The sequence below is a fragment of the Triplophysa rosa genome, linkage group LG13 (assembly GCF_024868665.1).
Source record: "Triplophysa rosa linkage group LG13, Trosa_1v2, whole genome shotgun sequence".
NCBI classification, from domain to species: Eukaryota; Metazoa; Chordata; class Actinopteri; order Cypriniformes; family Nemacheilidae; genus Triplophysa; species Triplophysa rosa.
Genome location: NC_079902.1, coordinates 10,104,799 through 10,124,089, shown reverse-complemented (window position 1 = coordinate 10,124,089; position 19,291 = coordinate 10,104,799). Strand labels below are relative to the sequence as shown.

The following is a 19,291-nucleotide window of genomic DNA, read 5'->3' as shown; positions in this document are numbered from 1 at the left end:
ATCTGTAGTTATATTTCTCCTCAAAGTCGTTTATCTGTAGTTATATTTCTCAAACGACCTGAAGAGAAATAACTAACGTTACAGATAAATCACCTGAGGAGTACTGACGAACAAACTGGTGATAAATGATGGATAAACGTCTAATAATCATTTACTGGTAAATAATGTTTCTGTAAACAGACATTTGCCTGAGAAAGTTGCCATTATGTTTAAACATGTCTTCAACTTTCAATTTTGTAAGGCATTAAATCAATAAACTTCTATCTTATAATGTTAGTCAGTAAGGATTCAGTGCGCTGCTGCCAATCAAAGAAAACGTCTGACGACAACACGAATCAGGATTGTATGAATTTACGTTAGTTTAGCAAGATAACGTTACGCCGTTTTCGAAAGTTATATTAAAAATAATATTCTTATTTTAATGACCACATTTCAGTAACGAAACGGCGTGTAAGAGCACACAGTTCACTCAACAGTATTCAATGAGCTTCCTACGGGTCCTACAATACTTACCAATATGCTCGTTGAATCTTTTTAATGGCGCTCTAGAGAAAGACATGGTTGGTAGCGAAAGACCGAAAGCTTTCCGAATGCGCAAAATTTATTTTAAAATGACAGAAACTCTAAAATACGCGGGTGAAACTTAAAAAAACACGGACATCAACAAGCCATTCACACCCGCTGAAATTTTGAAATTGTAACTCCGCCTAATCACCGCGATAAAATTGTCATGTCCAATGACATGGCAAAGAATTTGATGAACAGAACTTTAAACCAATCATGTGCGAGAACGTAGGACACGTCCTATCTGGTTACGCAATGTAATTGGCTCTGGCATGGAGCATTCGCTTACTGTCTGGTATGCAATGCAACTGACTTGGAGATCCATTTATCTGATTTTCATAGTATTTTTGATCATACACAATGACCCATTGCATTTGAAGACACACTTTAAACATACAACTTAACAACTTTAAATGTAAGATAATAACGAAACACTAAAAAGCGGCATTGTCTATAATAAATTAATACCCGTTTCTCTTTAAAACAGCCAGAGAATTCATTTTACTTGGATGACAGTGGAGGGTCCTTTAATTGTAATTCTTGAATATTCTAGAAGATTTATTATATAAAACACATGAAAACAAACAACACAAAACACGAAAATGATTTGTTTACTTTTATTCAAAAACGCACTGTCTCCAGACAGATACAAATCAGAAACATTACAGTGGATAACAGAGGACAGGAAACGGTTATGCATGAGTTTATATCTCTGAACAGGGGAAAGTGATAATATGCTTAAATGTTAACAGAAAAAGCACTAGAAAATTAAGCTTTACGTTTAAATGCATGTATATTTACACAATCTATTCAGCAGTTTTAATGTAGTGGTGAGGAACAGAAGACAGTTTTGCCCCGAGGGCATTTACTTTCAAAAACCCCAAAACTCTGTCTGCACACCTTCTTTTAAATAAGTACACCCATGCCATTGCAGAAATACACTTTTCCTTTTCTCATACAAAAGGAATCCAATGTACCTCACATAAAAGTTAAAACATGGAAGATTTCTGTTTGACAACCACCTTCTATTTTTTCTTTATAAAACAATGTTTTAAGGCCAAGACATGGAATGATTAAAATTATACCCCAGACAAAATGCACATGTCTGTCATATAAATTAATGTATTAGTTAAGCTTTCTAAAGCTGCCGAATGCAATGCTGTAACATTAAAGATCTCACAGGATGTTACGTTACATATTGAATATTTCATATTGGGAAAAAGCTTAGAGCTGAGTGGAATAGTTCAGTCCATAAATGTAAAACAATCCAATTTACAGTAAGGAAAAAAGTGAAAACCTAAAAACATCTTAAGACCGACTAAAAAAACAAAACAAATCCAAACAATACACACAAAAAAGGAAAAGAAAGAAAAAATATATAAAATATTTCAAAACTTTACTTGCTGCATGGCTACACACTCTTGTTTAGACATGTTCTTATACATTTCCAAAACCTTTTAACTCGAGCTTGGAGTTAAAAAACAAAAACAGCACAGTTATAAAATCAGCACCAATTTATATATTTATATATAATTTGATTTAAATGTAGACGTCTACATAGCTCTAATCAGGGGAAGAAAATCTCCACCAGACATACTACACTAACTCCTGGTTTTATCAGAGACGACACAATGGCACTACTGGAGAGATTTCCTCATCTTGATCTTAAGATTTTAGAGGGACAAGCGAGCAGATCTATTCTTTGGATAAGCCTTGTGACTAAGTGGAAGAATTATAGTCTTTCTGAGCATCTGATTTACTAGGGCAGTTGGCACGAAAAATGATTTTGTCGGTGCAACACGAGCAACAGGACCACTGAATGGTGGTTCAGCATTTTCCAATCACTGATCATGTCACTAAAATTACGCCAATCGTGCACCAAAGGCAGTAATAAATACGGCCCAGTATGATTTTCGATTTACCCTTTATATTGGATGTCATGATTTTTACGAGAGGAGAAAAAGGAAACTAAATACTAGATATAAAGACCTGGAGGCTCTTCTCCATTTCACATATTAGATAAGAATAAAATATATATCAATACTCACTATGATGAGCAAAAACCTGCTTATAAATTACTACTTTACACCAGATTACTCACTATTACAAAAGGGCTATACATAACAAAGTTGTATTTAAGTTAAAAAAGATGCATTCACCCCTAAATTTCAAGAAATACCACAACTCTAAGAGATCTCACATATGTTTCTTCAAACATAATGGCGTTCAACTGTGAAAAAATGATACGTATAACCATACATATAATTATTTCACAGTTGTTTCGATAATGTACTCATGTATGGCTAAGGACAGTCCGAGATTCCATGCTGTTCAGTATCTACCGATCAGGGAAAGCCCACACAATGATCGCAAAGACTTTAAATTGCTCCGCTTTCCTTTCTGTTTTAGTAAGCGTCAATGGTACAAGCCGATTTGGATGCCAATCGCTCCATTGAATTTAATTCTCTTTAGAGAATCGATCTGAATTCGCACAAAATGTCTCTTCTCTTCACACTCCTCCAATTTTAATCTTAAAACATGGGCACTCCCAGGACCTACAAGAGAAAATGTTCAAATTCAGTTCAGTGTTTAAGGTTACCAAACAATCGTTTCAATTTCATCATGGGTCCAGATTATTAGTATTATGCTTTCCCTCTCTTTTGTTAGCACAAGGGCAATTCTTAAATCTGAAATTCTGAAATCACTCCTGCTAGTGCCATCTAGTGGTGGTCTCCCTTTCACGTCCTTAAAGGTGGAGTGAACAAGTCCCCATTACCGCTGAAAAGCATCATAACCCAGGAAATGTGTGCTTCTTACAGACTCGTCCATGATGGAGGCGGGGTCGAAAAAGTCGGGCTTCAGTTCTGATCGCTCTCGCCGGTTCTTCGATGGGGGCTGCAAAAGAGTAGATAGAATATAAGTTCTATTAAATATATTTTATTTCTTTTTAGGCAGAAACAACATCCCAGAGACCAACAGAATGACATAATGCCTACTGACAAACCCAACAATGAATATTTATCAATTGAAGACATTCGACAATTACCAGATCAATATCCATGGTGTCAAAGTCCATGCCTTCATTAAGATCCTCCAGTCGGCCTTCCGATGACATCATCACATCTTCCACAATAGGTTCCTCATCATCCTCCATTAGGCCCGTCCCTCGTCGACTGCAAGCATGACAGCAATATAATTAACAAACAACAATAACAAAATGCAGTGTTGTACAGTATGTAAAATGCCTCATTTTTCTTTTAAAGTGATTTTTAACTCATTCTGAACTTCTGATACTGTGACATCACAAATAAATGCATCAATGGAAGATCATGTTTACAAAGAAACGTTTTACTCTACAATCCAATAAAAAAAGCTGAAATCTAGCCAAAGGGTACATTTCGACTGGGATGTCTCTTACATGGCATGCTGAAGGTTGGTCCTTAATTTAGCGTAGTTCATGACTCTCTCCTGATGCTGTCTGGCCACCTCCTCTTGCTGCTGTCTCTGTGCAAGCATCCAAGTGACCTGTGTGCTATACAACACAATAACAGCAAACCTCACTAGACGTTCCTCACCAAACCGCAATCTCACTAGCTCACTGAAGTAATAATCGGCTTACTTGTAGTCCATGGTTGTTTGATGGTGTTGTGGCTGTAGAGTGGGAGGGTGCGCGTGCTGCTGTTGCTGATCGGGGGTCATGGTGTACACGCCCATGTAGCTCTCCTCGGGACGCAGGCGTTTGGGCTCTCTCATGACGGTGGACGTGAGGTGGGGTGATGGCATCATGACAGGCGTCGGCATGCTCTGCTCCCGGTTCATCCACAAATCACTGCTGCTGCTGCTGCTCTCCTCTGTGCCGGGACAGAAAGAATAGAACAACACACCTTATCAATGAGTAACCAATCAGGGGAATGTAATATATTAAAGGTTAATGTGTCAATCACAGTATTACCTTCTGGTATTTTTCTCTTAGCGGTGGCAGGTTTAGCCTTTTTGCTCCTGACGGAGGATCCTCGACTGCTGATGCCACTGATTACAGACATGGTGTCATCATCTCCACCTGCCTGCAGCGAGTTCCTGTAGGAGATGAGCGGCAGCCAGCAGTCTTCCCTCTGCAGGGCCATCTGAAACGTCATGAAGCGCTCCAAATACATGTGCCTTCACACACAGAGGAAGAGAGAAAACCAACATTACATCAATCTGATTTACATGCACTCTGAATATAACCAAACTCATTGGTATTAAAATTGTATTCACCATACACATTATATAATAAAACATACTGGATGCTATAAGGTTATATTGTCAATATTGTCAACGATTGCTTACACAGTCCGCTTGTCCTGCCGCATAAGTTTGGATGAGAACTCGCTGAGAATATCCAAAAAGGCCAGGTGAAGTGGAGGATATCCGTCGCCTTGAGGATTCGGCTCTTTGAAGGCAAACTCAATACCATCCCTTAAAACACAGAGCAATGGGTTAAATGACCACACTGTGTAAAATCCTAGAAAATCTGTTGTTTTTATTTTGTCAGTGTATAGAGGCTCACTTATGTAACATGGCGATGGCCTCTCTGGTCTTTAGCTGATCCAGGCCGAAGGTCAGAGAGAAACGGCGAGCGAGCTCTTTAATGCCACAGAAAGACGAGGATGACCGGTCAAAGCTGGGACCAAGATCTGACATCATTTCATTGAATAGCTACACACAGCAGAGGAAGAAACGTTTACAATCCACTCATGCAAAATAACAGAAACAGAGCCGACTTAAGGTTGTGCTGGCATTTGCAATAATTTATAACGGTCATGGAATGACATTATAGCTGAAAAAACTACTAAATTTCTTATATTATTTTAAGATGGATATTAATTTTGTTTTCTGTAAACACATAAAATGTGGACATAAAAATAAAACGTGCTGTTTTGTGGTACAGAGTTGGTGTTAGAAGTAAACATCTCTTCTGCAGCCCTTATTGTTCATTTGTGTGAAAAGACTTTAGAAGTGTGTAATGTGTTTCATCATCAGAGACTGACCTGCTGTAAGCTGAGAATGAGAGTCTTTGCACACTGGATTTTGTCGATCTGTCTTGTCTTACTCATGGTTTCCTTGATGATGTCACCATAGTCATTGTAATACTAGAAAGAAAGAAAGAAAGAAAGAAAGAAAGAAAGAAAGAAAGAAAGAATTGTTTTAGAGACATCTGTGCATGTGTATGAATTTAAAAAGCTACAAGAACAGTTCAAGAATGAAGAGACTCACCCTCATGTATTGCTTAAATATATCTGCACCAGTGTTCATCTCAACTACGTTGTAAATAATAAGTTTGCAGTATGCTGCCAGCAGGTTTCGCCTCTTGTGCAAAGCTTCGATTTTTCCTGCTTCATCATCCTGCTGCCCATCTGCTCAAAAATGAAAAATATAAATTAATAAAACAACAAGACTGCATATAAAAATGCAGCTCAACAATATTAGTACAAGTACCCTGAATAAGAGTTACAGTTTAATACGGTTTAAAATGTTAATAAAGTTTTCATGTGTTGACTCACAGATTCTGTTTATATTGTTTTCTTGTATTAGGTTTAATGTTATATTTATTTTAATATTTTACAACTGCTAAAAGGACTTGATATATTTATAACATCTCACAAAGTTAAACCGTCATCATTACAACATCTACTTTTCTCATGCATGTCTTGTGCTATCTTTACCATTATTAGAAAGGTTTTGGATTTGTTAATATGCTGTTTATCAGAAATTATGTATTTTCAGTTTATAATTTACTTTATGGAAATGTGTTTTAGTTTAGTTTTTTTTAAGTTTTTATTTTTGTTAAAAAAAGTTCTTATTACTGCCTTGCACTGAAAGGTCACGTTTGCCCTCTAGTGGTCACTTAGGAACACTGCTTCTTGACAGCACATGAGGGAAGATGCAACAGGTCTATCCCATATTTAAAACCTCTCAATCTATTTTAACTAAAACTCAGCAAATAACACGATTATATAATGCTGGAGGCTTTAATCCCTTTAAATCAATTAAACGCATCTCAAGCCCATTTTCTTTGCGTGACCATTTGACATCCAACAGCCAGGGCCACTAAATGTAAATCCATTCGACAAAGCTTGTTAGCTCCAGCTAAAAGTGATTAGCAATGATAGACCACCTGTGCTGTTGTTGTCGTCATCCTGGTCAATGAACACGTGGTCCAGAATGAAACTGAGAAGCTCAGACTGCAAGGATGCCTCAGGTGTGTGTATTAGGGGCTCCAGAGCTTCCCTGCCCCCTGAGATGATCTGATGGCTAAAGATCAGCAGCAGGTCACATAGGATGGTGAAGGCCTGCGGGAGAGCACACAGTCAGGTACAGCGTGTTTCTAGAAAGATTGTTCGCTGTGAGGGAGATCTATACGATACAGACCTGCTCTTTGACGGCGGTGTTGACGCTTGTTAGGTAACGCTGGCACATGAGACAAAATGCCCTCATTTGCTTCCTCAGAGTCACCATATCCTCCTATAGAGAATAAACGCAATATTGACATTCAACAAACCACAGCAAATAAGACCAACAGGAATGCATACAAATGAAAGCAGAAGGTAAACAAAAATAAGGAAGCTACCTTTTTAGAAGTGCCTTCAGAGACCTTGGCTAAGTGCCAGAGGATGACATAATGTGTGCATTGCAGAGCGTGAATGACAATCTGAAACAAAGAAGAAAGAATGTAATGTTAACCAGCAAACATAAAAGGACCCATTTCTATACAACTAGCAGAACCCAAACAAAATCGCAATAACCATTATCCATTGTTTGGACACACAGATAGTCCCACCTCTATCTGATCTATTTTGTCATATTAAAATCCATGAGGTCACTCAAATAAATACGGCACGCTTCCCCTTTAAGAATTTTTCTTTCATATACACATGCAGCATATGATGGCTTATAACAAATACCTGCTCAGGCATGTCACCATTTTCAATCCCAGTGTTCAGTAACCTGTAGTTGCTGGTGAAGAGGTCCCAGTTGGAGAGGTCATGAGCACTGCAACAAAAAACAGCAGGACATCATTATTTGCACATGACCTTTATGGTCTAGAGAAAGGTTAGATTGAAGCTCTTACTTGTGGAAAGCAGTGATCCTCTTCAGTGTAGACAGAACTTGGTAAGCATCATCTTCATCTGGATCTTCACCCTGTAAGGACAGAAGATGCACACGAGACCACTGTTTTATATTGTGAAACCATGAAGCAAATGTAGTCAAATTCAATATCAATGTACAGAGATATATGCAATACTACATATTATGGCATGATCGCATTTACTCATGGACAGCAAAAAAAATCAAACTCAAATATGTTAAAGAAAATAAACGTAATTGATCATCTAAGATAATAGTTGTTGTCGGACAGCTAGGCAAACCAGACAATGCAGCATAACAGTGAGGTAGAGAGAGCAAATATTCTCTGTTGTTCCTATGCCAACATCAAACAGCCTCAATTAGCTCCACCCACTATTCTCACCTCCTGCAAGAAATCCTCCAGAAGCCTGTTAAACTTGTCCACTAACTCATCCAAGAGCTGGCTGCGGGCGATATCCACCCGGTTGAAGATGGTGAACTCCTCGTTGCAGAGCGCGTGGTAGGTTTTGGAGCAGGCCTCAAGGACATCTGTGTCCGTGTGCTTCTCCACAATCTCTCGGATTTGTCGTAACAATGCATCCAGGTGCTGCCAGAGTAAACAACAGGCTTTCTTTCACATGCTACTCAATCGATCTATTGCACATAATCAGTTTTCATTCACCGTACGTGAACCAGATGTATTCAAACGAGTGATGGTACGGACCTTTTCCAAACGGCCTGTGGTATAGATTTCAAGATCAAAGAACTGCGGCAGCTGGAGCAGGTTAGTCAATTTCTCTGCGTCGACACAGTACTGTCGAAAATAAAGTTGAATAACCGTTAACGATACTGTATGACAAACCTAATCTAATTTCACGCCTTAACTTTTAGAAGGGTTCAGTGTTTAACCTTTGCGAGTAAAGCTGGCAGTGCTGTGGAAAAAATCTCTGTCATTCTCGTCCGGTCATCAAGCTGAGATTTCTTCTCCTTTGCTGTGAGAACCTGAAATGAGATCCAGTGATAATTGGGAACGGTGTCATCACAGTGTGTGTGTCTGTGTGGGGTGTGAGGTCTTACTCTCTTGCCCGTGCCTCTGCCCACAGGAGGATGACACTCTGCGGCCTGACGGATGGTACACAGCATGATCTCTATGAGAGCCGTCTCCTGTCTGTCTGTCAGAGCTGGAAAACACACACGCAGATAAATAACCACTCATTCCCTCTGGTGCAAAGTAAAACAAATCTAACATCTGTGTGTCTCTGACATTAAGTTTTGCTACATATTTTAACAGAAATTTGTGATGTGTTCAGACCTTCCTCTCCAGGAAGTGGCTCATCCAGAAGTAGACTGATCATGCACTCCCAGTCTTTCAGGATCTCTGCTGCACAGTCCCACATGCTGTCTACTAGGTAGGCAGCATGCTCGTGAAGCTGAGGATCAAAGCATATTCCTTCTAAATGTGTGACAAATTACAAACATATTCCAGAGACTATAAAAAATACGAACAATACGTCCCCATTTACTTCCACTGTAGAAAAATTAAACCAAATTGTCTGAGATATGGCCGCTAACATATTGCACAGCTGACATCATTTGGAGTCATGTGAGGTGGAGCCGCAATATCAATGCCCCGCCCATATTCCCAGATGACTTGCAAACTAACAAATCATGTTGTCATGTCACACCCCTAGTGTTGGTGCACATAAGTAAGAGCAAACACGCTTTGAAAACACCATTTGTCCGACTGGTCCTGCAAGAACACGATATCCTCACGCTATTGGCTTGATGGAGTGCAGGGATCAAAATAGCAATCATTTCGCATACTCTCCCTAAATTTAACCTGGGAGTATTTGGGCGAGTGCATGTTTTGTTGTGGTGCGACCTGTTTTCATTACTGTACAGAACATGCTAATAACTGCACAAAGTATGTGCGTGCTGTGAGCTACAGTGACCGGACCGGCCATTCATAGAAAACGTGACTTTCCATCCCGCGGTGCTGCAGTAAACACATGCTAGACAGACGGGTTTCAACGTTCTTGCGCGTCTCTCGCATCTTTTTCAGTGCCTCGGGCATAAACACTAGTGTTTACGGCGGTTCCCGGTGTGAGCAGCGCATTGGGAGAGGCATTCGCGTGGCTGAACGGCAGCTGGCTGTACCACAAGTATAGCAATTGCAAGTTCACATTACGTTATTTTAAAGTCGGCATGAAATTAAAAATGATCATTCTAATCGTTTTACACAGTGGTGAAGTATTTATTTTAAATAATTTATCCGTGCACACCATTATTTTTTTTTAATTATTTGTACTTGTAATCTTTAATCAAAAACGTTAACCTCCTTCCCCTCAAGAAACGACCTCTCTTCACTTCTGGTCACGAGGAATGGCGCGAGGGCGGGGCTGCAATGACTGACAGATTGCAAGCTGGCGTTCAAATCTTTCACCTTTTAACGATCCAATCAGTTGTCAAGTCCCGCCCTACATTTTTTCTCATTTCAAAGTCGTTTCACTCGGGTATACGTCATGACATGGAAAAAAAGACAATCAATACTTCCGTCTCATGCTGACTTTAAAAGCATTCACATGCAAACCTATTCAAAAACAGATCGTCTTTTTCTTACATGTGTGCAATATAAGGATATAACAATGCGTTTATGTAGTTTTAACTGTTTCTCTCTGGCTATAATGAAAAATGAGGGTTCAGTCAGTGGAGGAAGGAGGATTGACAGTGTGATATGATCGCTTTCCCCTTACACACCCAATTTAAGTGTATAACATGCTTGGTGTTTGTGGTTTTATGATTAAAAATGTGATTTTAGCATATAGAGAAAACAACCACGGCGCTTTACTAAAAGCTGCGCCTGTTAAGAATACAGAAAGCATAATTTTTGTGCAATTACTTGCCTGTCAATTAAGTTTCTGACAAAACATTTTGCAGTGTTTATATACCGTTTATTACTGCATAATATAATTAATTAAAATAGAAGATTCATTTGTTTCATAAAGTACAAGTTCATTTTAAAATGCTTAAATTTATTTTCATTTTGTGTATTTAAGGTGAATAAAAGACAATTTTTCTTATATTTCATCACTGAGGATTTTTAAAAAAAGAAAAAAAATCTCATCTCGAGTCTCGTCACACCCCTAACCAAAACTGAGCACAGTTTCAAAGTCGGCATGAACCGGAAATAGCGATTGTTTTTTCTTCAGTATAGGGATGTATATATCCGAGTGAAACGACTTCTGAAATGAGAAAAAATGTAGGGCGGGACTTGATTTCGTTCATCGAGTACTGATGGGATCGTTAAAAGTTGTGTGTTGCCAACAAAATGGAGTCAGATTTGTAATCCAGTTTGCCATTCCTCGTGACCAGAAGTGAAGAGAGGTCGTTTGGAGGGGGGAGGAGGTTAATTTTGATTAAAGATTATTAAATAAAAATTAATTAAAAAAATAATAATTATATGAGCACGGATAAATAATTTATAATGAATACTGCTACACTGTGTAGCCTAATGGTTAGAGAGTCGGACTCGTGACCAGAAGGTTGCCGGTTCAATCCTCAGGGCCAGCGGGTAACGACTGAGGTGCCCTTGAGCAAGGCACCTTAACCCTACTTGCTCCCCGGGCGCTGCAGTGATAGCTGCCCACTGCTCCGGGTGTACGTGTGTTCACTACTCTCTGGATGGGTTAAAAGCAGAGGTCACATTTCGGGTATGGGTCACCATATCTGACTAATAGGTCACTTTCACTTCACTTTCACATTGATGTTGGCTCACCTCACTCTCCAGGAAGAAAAAGACAGCGGTTTTGATGAGATTGGCATTTATGCTCTGTCGGCCTCGTCTTTTGGGCATGCTGTCATCCTCTGGGTCTCGATGGCTGAAAAGTCTGTCAACAAAGTTAAAGATTAACAGCTATTTGAGCGAGTTAGCTTTAATCTTACATTAAATCTAATGGCTCAACTTCTCAATGTATGGCTACAGTGGATCATTTGATCATATTTTGCCTTGCATTTTAGGTCAGACACATGATTTAAAAGAACATTCTGGGTTCAATGCAGGTTATGCCCTATTAGGTAGTACTCTGTCCCTGTTTGTCCTTTGTTCACTTTTCTAACTTTCTTTTTTCTCTGCCAGGCTTCATTTCCAACTTTATAGGAAACAAACCATGAAGCCAGAACTATGCGACTCACTTCTTAAAGAGAAACTCTCCTGCTGCCACGGCAACAGGTCGGTGGGCTGAGTACACTAGATGATAGACGCTCTCACAGTCTTCTGCAGTCAGAACTTCATCACTGCTACTGTAAAACAGACCGACAACCGCATATGAGCACAGAGTCATACAGTCTGTGGTGTCTCTAGAAAAGAGGAATGTTAAGGGTGGATTTGATACGTACTGTAACACCAGCGTGAGCAGTTTTATTGCTTGCACTGCGACGTCATACTCCTTGTCTAGTGTCATGGATACAATGCGGTCCTGAAGAAAGAAAAACTCCGGTATTTAATACAGATATTAAATTTGAGGCTTTTAAAGGGGTCATACTGTGTGACACGGCTAAAAGGTGTGCTATGATTGGCCAGTTAACCAGTGAGTAGTGATTGGTCGAATACTGCAAGCGTGTGATGGAAATGTACCGCCTCTTACCATATTTGGAACATCAGGTTCTAAAGCAATTGTACTGACAGGTACGCCCACCTTACTTGCGTACACATTTGGGCGGTCTTAGTCAAATCATACCACCAACTGACGTAGATTTGTGGGGGTGTGGTTACACGAGGCGTTTCAGGCAGGTCTGGGTGAGCATTCGCTTTTAGATAGAATGCATCTTTTGTTCCGACACTTTAATTTTTGCAACTTTACGTGTCTAATACATGCATGAGCAACTTATAACACGCCAAAGACACAGAAAAACACGTATTTGCACAATATGACCCCTTTAAATTGAGCTAAAAACAATAACACTAATTCCAGCTAGTTATTTCTGTATTTTGGATGAGAAGTAGCTCCAGATGGTTCTCTCACCTTGAAACGGCTGGTGAAGAGCTCCAGCTTGGCATTGAGCTCGCGGTTATAATACAGACCCTGCAGTGCCGTGAGACACTTGAGACGCACCTCACCTTGCTAAGATGGAAAAATGAAGAGAGAAACAAAGAATTATGATCCAGTTCAGTAATGTGTTGTGATTAAAACAGACAACTTTTTACAAAGAAAATAACCGATCACTCACCTTGTCATGCATGGTCCAGCCCACATATTTAAGATAGCTGTCATTAAGAAAAGCATCGCTGTACATTTTCATCCACACGCCGATCTCCTCTATGCAGATTGCCCGGATCTCTGCAATCGCATCACTGAGAAAAAACACAGAGCAACGGATGAATCCACCCAGGTTTATCTTACTGGAATGTATCAGAGATTTAATTAAAAAGTAACCTACCGATATCGATGAACAAAGACACCCTTGAAAATGGCGTTCATCATGTTTTCAATTTCATCCTGGTTTTCTTGTAACTAGAAGAAAAAAAAACAAGTAAACGATACTGAAGGGAAGGCAGAGCACAACCTCACACTGCCAGTCAAGGGTTGTTCACACCCACCCATTCTGTAGTATTTTCCTCACATTGTCGTCGCTACTTTATATGTTTAATTTTCATGTGATTGGCTAAGGAGAATAATCAGTCCCGTCACGTGACCCCGTCCACTCAAATCGAGCATTGAAAACGTGCGTCACACAGGTTTCAAGACACGAACGTGTGCGGCAGGCAGGGCGCGTATCAAACGGCGGTTTTGCGCGCTTGGAAGTCACTGCGGGAAAGGGACACAATACGAAGGCTCGTCCGAGATATGGAGAAATATTGAGTTCCTATATCTCTCCGTTCACCAAGTGTCATCCAAACGGCTTTATCATGAGGTAAAATTGTCCATCTCTCTCCAAAGTCTCTACATCAAGTGCTCTGCCCTTCTAAGTGAGTAGGGAACATATGCGATTGGAACGCATGCGAAGCAGTTTCGCAAACTGTGCATTACGTTATAATGTTGTAAATAACGTTCAATTTCTTGAACAGATCGATCGATTCGCTTAAATAAAACGTCATTAATACATCGAAAGAAGCCGCAGGGATTACTTTTATGTTGCCTCTATCTGTATTTTGAACTTTTAAAGACATGAACCTGTGGACTTGCATTTTATGAAAAACCATGGACCACAACTCCAGGTAAAAATCTTTATTGTTCTACCTAAGAAATAATGTCACATACATCTTGGATGGATTGAGGTTGAGTAATTGATCGAGACAGCTATGACTGTTAATGCTAATCCAATGCAATTTAGGTTACAAAAGTTTAGCATTTTTTGCATGAAGTATTTTGGGCTCTTATTTATTCATTTCTGAATTGTGGGGCCTAGTACACATGATTGAACAGTGTTGGAATTGCATAAATGATTTTAACCATTGAGCTCATGATAGACAGACAGTATACTATAGACAGAACAACACACTGAATGGTTATTTTGTCTGTACCCAGATATAGGCTTTATCAGTAAGGTAAATATGTGTTTTGTTAAAGGTGTGATGAACTGGGCTTGTTTATTGTTTTATACTGTAGTATGAGGTCTACTAATGACATTCGCGTGGTTTTTACATTCAAAATCATCAAAATCAATAAGTAATAGGCTATTTTCTTCCCGGGTTTTGAGGCCAGCTCTACAAACGATCAGTTTGAGTGGGCGTTCCACCATGAAAACTTGGAAGTAAACGCCCACTGCTATGATTGGATAGCAGTTTGCCTAGTAAACTTAGTTGGAGCCTTCTGTGAATTTGGTTAGAGACATAACGTTAGGATACACATTAGCACCATTCGCACGAGATTAGCATTATCTGGGGACCTCGTGTGATTTATAAATTACCTCCGCGCATCAGTATTTCATGTTACGCATTCGCACGGGATGATTTTACTCAAATTTACTGACTTATTTCCCGGATGTGATGGCAAGGCTTTGCGTATAGTTTGTATAGCCTATAGTTGTATTGCGTTTAATGAGACCCATTATCGCGAACCGGACAGAAGATCACCGCGATCGCGGGTCTCAAATGTTACGAAAGTTTCCATGATAAATAAACAAACGGGAGACTCCCGGTAACTTATGGATATGACCCAGCACCCGAAATAATACCAAAACACTTCAACACAGCCTCCGTTATTCGCAAAGGTGGATAAAACCTTGAAAAATGATATATGAGCCCGCAAAATCACAGAGATCCCGATTCGCAAGGGATTAAGATCACAGACAACCTCTACAATTAATACAAATGACTACCGTTACAGGTCCACAGGTAATACTAACTTAATCCCGTGGGCATATCAAGCGATCTCTAACAAAGCAATAGTGACGCATAGTACAAAAATGTTTTACTCACATAGATTGCTGCGCCATTCCTATTGGATTCAATATTGACGGCACAGCACTGCTTTTTAATTTTAGTCTATCCGCAAATCCAGAGTCGATCTGTGCCTTGTTCACGAAGGAATCCTCAGAGAAATTAAACGATCAAACACTCCCATGTTTTTCCCACGTGAGCTGGAACGTCTTTAAAAATAAACTTTAACCACGCATTCCTAATATCGGAATCCGAAGGAAGGTTATGCTGTGTTCTTGCCCACCAGGGATGGCACAATATTTAGCTATCTTTAACGGCATGTTTGTTTATTGCTTGCTTGCTCTATCTGGTTCCGCGCCACTTGTGATACTTCAGTTGTTATGTGCGAACCAGTGGGCGGGGCTAGAGAAGTAGTCGTTGATATTCTTTTTGTGGAGGCGGTGTTCAACCTATCAATGAGATAGGTGCATTCCAGAACCTGGCGTTCGCTGGGCCTGGTGTCAATAACAGTTGTAATCTCAGTAACAACAGCGTTTTCAGTTCTGACACTTAAAGGATGTTCGCGTGAATACGATTCCCTCTTATATAACAAAAGCTTAAAATTGTTGTTTTAATTCATGGCACCTTCAAAAGTAGCTATTTTCTATATAAATCTCCAAATTTGATTATTAATAATTATTCATAATTCATGGCACCGCCTAAAAAGTAACGAGTAACTAGTACTCTGAGTAGTTTTTGAGAAGAGTAATTTTTACTTTTACTCAATTACCTTTTTCCAGTACTTTTACTTGTAATTGAGTACAATTTCAGCAATGTAACAGTTCTTGTACTTAAGTACAAATTTCCAGTACTCTTTCCACCACTGCACCCGTTTCACACCGCACGCGTTAGCAGCGCGTAGAGAGAGCATTGGCACTGTGTGTCCTTTGTCTTTTCACACCGGCAGCGTGTACAACGCTCACCTTGCTGCCTGGGTACCACGTACAACAATGCAATTTCGCATTATGTTATTTTAAATACATCAATGAGCAACATATCTTCCAGAACTTCATCAAAAACCTTCTTTTATGTAGAGTGTTGACAACTTTTCATGCTCTTTTAGATCCACATAGTACAAGTTATAAATAAAACGCCATCATGCTTTGAAAGATACGATTCAAGTCACTAAAGGGTTTACTCACCATAGGAGAGAGTGATTGACTTGTGATGCGATATACGCAAAATAAGCGTATAACATGATGTCTATGTAGTTTTATCTGCTTTTTCAGAAGGTTTAGATGACAGTGGAGTTTAAACAGTACATTGACAGCGTAATGTGATCGTTTCCCCCTCATTCATATGCAATATAAGCATAACATTTAAGATATACTTATAAATCCATTCTTAACATGTCTGTTGACAAGGACGGCGATGCGCTGCTTACGCGTGCGGTGTGAAATGGGCGTAATACAGCAACCCATTTATGAGAAAGGGCAACAGTTAAAATGACTGCTGGTGGCATTCAGTTGCATTTGAATACAGTAATGTGACATGATAGAGTAGAAGAAAAACAGATATCAAGTGCCCACACTAGTCCAAACCCAAACACGACGTGATGATGTCACTTCCAAGAGCCCTTTAAAATAGAAATCTATGGGGACTTGCAATGCAAGTAGGGCTGTGCAAAAATATCGATACATGTAACTATAGCAAAATTTTTTTTTCAATAGTGTATTGATAGTGATACCTCTACTATCGATAATTTTTTTTTAAATCATGTCATATACATACGGCCAAAAGTAAGTGGAAGCGAGCATGGCGAAAAATATAAGAACGCTTGGAGCTCTCAGAGCTGATGTGTGGGTGTGCTTTGGTTTTCAAAATAAGTCATGGAGTAATGAGTTATATAAAATAATGCTGTTTGTAAGCTTCACAAGTCATGACACAAGTCACTTGGCTACTGCAGTGCATTAGACAAAAAGTTTATTAAGAAAAGTAACAATGACATGTATTGTGCTTTCACAGATGTGACACCAGCACATTTACAGCACGGATGAAGTAGGGGTTTTATACTGCCCATGTTCAGTGTTTTAACTGTAATGCACCACAACAGCCAAGTGACATGCGTGAGCCACCTTATTCCCCTGTGCTACCCACTAGAGGGGCGCAATCCACAGTTTGAGAACCCAAACCTCTGATCTAAAGGTCCATGCATCACACATCATGGCCACTCTGCAGAGGTAAGAGATGTTTTTACACTTATCCTTACAGAAAACCCCCGGTGGTGCACAGCATGTTGTATTTCTAGTTCTACTTTTTACATTTTCTATTTAAAGTATTGCAATATATCGCAAATGTGTATCGTATCGAAATACATACCAATATATTGTATAGTGACCCATCTATCGTGATATGTATCCTATCGGGAGGCACTTGCCAATACACAGCCCTAAATGCAAGTCGATTTATGAGTCAGAGTTCGTTTTAGTCTGTAAAACTGAAGGACAAGATGAAATCAAGGGGAAAAAGTATGTCATAGTTGCTGTCAATACAGCATAACTTGCATTTATCCCACAAAAACCTCAAGTAACGTGTGTGTATGTCCACACGGCTTAATCCAATTGTATCAAGACGTTACTACACACACAGATGGCAGCACAGCAGGGCCTGTTATTACATAACCCATTTCATTTACAGTGCCAACTAAACACAGCTTTGATACTCGCGGCCATTCACAACTGTGACTGACCTGATAGCCCACAAAACACTTCATTCAACATGACCTTTTTCTAAATGACTTCATCTATTTACAGTCAGCTAGTAGTAAAATGCTTAAATTCAGATTAATGTGCTGAGTGTTTGGTTGCCTGTGTGTTTTGTGGCTTCTGGCCAACAAGGGCGTAGCTGTTTGGCATGAAAGCAGCAAACACTGCAGTGACCTGGCAGCCACACGCAAACGGACATGAGAATCTGCAAGGAAGTGTGCAACAAATCCCGGCTGCTCTGAACCTTTCACTTAACTCTGCCTCTATCGGCTTTAATGGCAAGAAACACAAGAGTAAGCTGTAGGACAATAGTGACTGTAAGAAAACACTCACGTCCTTGCGTTTCTGTAGCAGAAGCTCCAGCCTGTCGTTGGCCCTCTTGCCAATCATCTTGTTCCTCTCAGTCTCGTACTGCCGCTGAGTGTTGTCCATGTTGATGCTGAGGTTCAGTGCTACATTCACGAGGGCCGTCATCAGCTTCATGGCTACAAAAAACCCATCAGACTTTCAAAACTAGACACTTATACTAACCAATATGGCGATTTTCAGTGTAGTAGAAACTAGAAATACAATTAGAGGACACTAGTTCTGACCTGCCAGTGTGCTGGTGTGTCTGAAGGCTCGGACTTGAGAATCAGAGAGACCGGTGAGCAACGAGATGACCGTGTCCATCATGTACTCGTCATAGATGATGCTGTACTGACACTGTCGCACCAGCACGCCGATGAACTCGCAGAAACTAGTCTTGAACTTCTTCCACTGCGGGCCGGCCATAGTGAGCGGGTAATCTCCGCTGTCCTGCAATAACATCAAAAGCATTCTCACGCTATAGGATTTATCCAATTAAATATTTGGTGTACATCGAAGGCCTTTAAAAGAATTCAAACAGTCATACAAAGTTCTACACATGCAAAAACATTCCTGGGTTGACTGATGTTTTACCTCATCAAACTCTTCTGTCATCTTCCTGATGATCTCGGAGTTCTGCATATTACGAAACATCTCACCAGAGACAACACCTACAAAAATACCCAAGAATAAGACTTTAAACTAATAAAATTATAAGAGCAAAATGTTATACTTTGTTCTTTCTGTTCTATATAAAAGCAAACTAAAACAAAGATATCATGCTTTTTTTCCTTGAATGTTCCTTTTAGCAAAAGACTGCAGTACTTTCATCTCATTCTTGTTTATAGCCTTCCTATTTGATTTTGTATTTATGTGCTCGAACCAGATCCCAAGAGAAATGACATTCAAACCTTTGCAGCCAGAGCACTGGATGAAGAAATTGATCAAGTCGAGGAGTGCGACATCTCTGTCGTGTTTATAGGACTCGATCCAGTCATCAACGACCGACTGCAAAAAGACAGCAGAAAATAAAGGGTCAAAATCTGCTAGAGTACACAGCGGGACATCTGTCTACACACTTCCCTGCCAAAACTCGAATCCCTCCAGAAATCACAAACCCACACGAGAGAATTTAAGACGTGAATGCCAG

General features: G+C 39.8%; 2 protein-coding genes across 5 annotated transcripts in view; both read right to left on the bottom strand.

Annotated features, from left to right (window-relative positions):
- hmmr (hyaluronan-mediated motility receptor (RHAMM)) overlaps positions 1–682 on the bottom strand; it is a 16,616-nt gene extending 15,934 nt beyond the window's left edge. Inside the window, exon 1 of the mRNA XM_057349566.1 lies at positions 514–682. Within this exon, the coding sequence (XP_057205549.1) occupies positions 514–559 (46 nt within the window). The 5' untranslated portion in view covers positions 560–682. The remainder of the gene's footprint in view (positions 1–513) is intronic.
- Positions 683–1,173: 491 nt separating this feature from the next.
- The window catches only part of stag2b (STAG2 cohesin complex component b), a 33,189-nt gene continuing 15,071 nt past the window's right edge, over positions 1,174–19,291 (bottom strand). For 3 of the 4 annotated variants that reach the window (XM_057348867.1, XM_057348865.1, XM_057348866.1), the window contains exons 5-33: positions 19,053–19,149; positions 18,736–18,812; positions 18,387–18,591; positions 18,127–18,278; positions 13,108–13,181; positions 12,898–13,021; positions 12,693–12,791; positions 12,067–12,146; positions 11,863–11,970; positions 11,447–11,558; positions 8,984–9,101; positions 8,749–8,852; positions 8,581–8,673; positions 8,396–8,485; positions 8,075–8,278; positions 7,676–7,746; positions 7,509–7,596; positions 7,175–7,255; positions 6,976–7,068; positions 6,722–6,896; positions 5,821–5,960; positions 5,595–5,696; positions 5,114–5,262; positions 4,894–5,022; positions 4,517–4,722; positions 4,184–4,415; positions 3,983–4,096; positions 3,611–3,737; positions 1,174–3,459 (exon numbers count right to left, since the gene is read on the bottom strand). In XM_057348867.1, coding sequence (XP_057204850.1) covers positions 3,337–3,459; positions 3,611–3,737; positions 3,983–4,096; positions 4,184–4,415; positions 4,517–4,722; positions 4,894–5,022; positions 5,114–5,262; positions 5,595–5,696; positions 5,821–5,960; positions 6,722–6,896; positions 6,976–7,068; positions 7,175–7,255; positions 7,509–7,596; positions 7,676–7,746; positions 8,075–8,278; positions 8,396–8,485; positions 8,581–8,673; positions 8,749–8,852; positions 8,984–9,101; positions 11,447–11,558; positions 11,863–11,970; positions 12,067–12,146; positions 12,693–12,791; positions 12,898–13,021; positions 13,108–13,181; positions 18,127–18,278; positions 18,387–18,591; positions 18,736–18,812; positions 19,053–19,149 — 3,567 coding nt within the window. In that variant the 3' untranslated portion in view covers positions 1,174–3,336. The remainder of the gene's footprint in view (positions 3,460–3,610; positions 3,738–3,982; positions 4,097–4,183; positions 4,416–4,516; positions 4,723–4,893; positions 5,023–5,113; positions 5,263–5,594; positions 5,697–5,820; positions 5,961–6,721; positions 6,897–6,975; positions 7,069–7,174; positions 7,256–7,508; positions 7,597–7,675; positions 7,747–8,074; positions 8,279–8,395; positions 8,486–8,580; positions 8,674–8,748; positions 8,853–8,983; positions 9,102–11,446; positions 11,559–11,862; positions 11,971–12,066; positions 12,147–12,692; positions 12,792–12,897; positions 13,022–13,107; positions 13,182–18,126; positions 18,279–18,386; positions 18,592–18,735; positions 18,813–19,052; positions 19,150–19,291) is intronic. The other variant, XM_057348868.1, reaches the window with a different exon arrangement.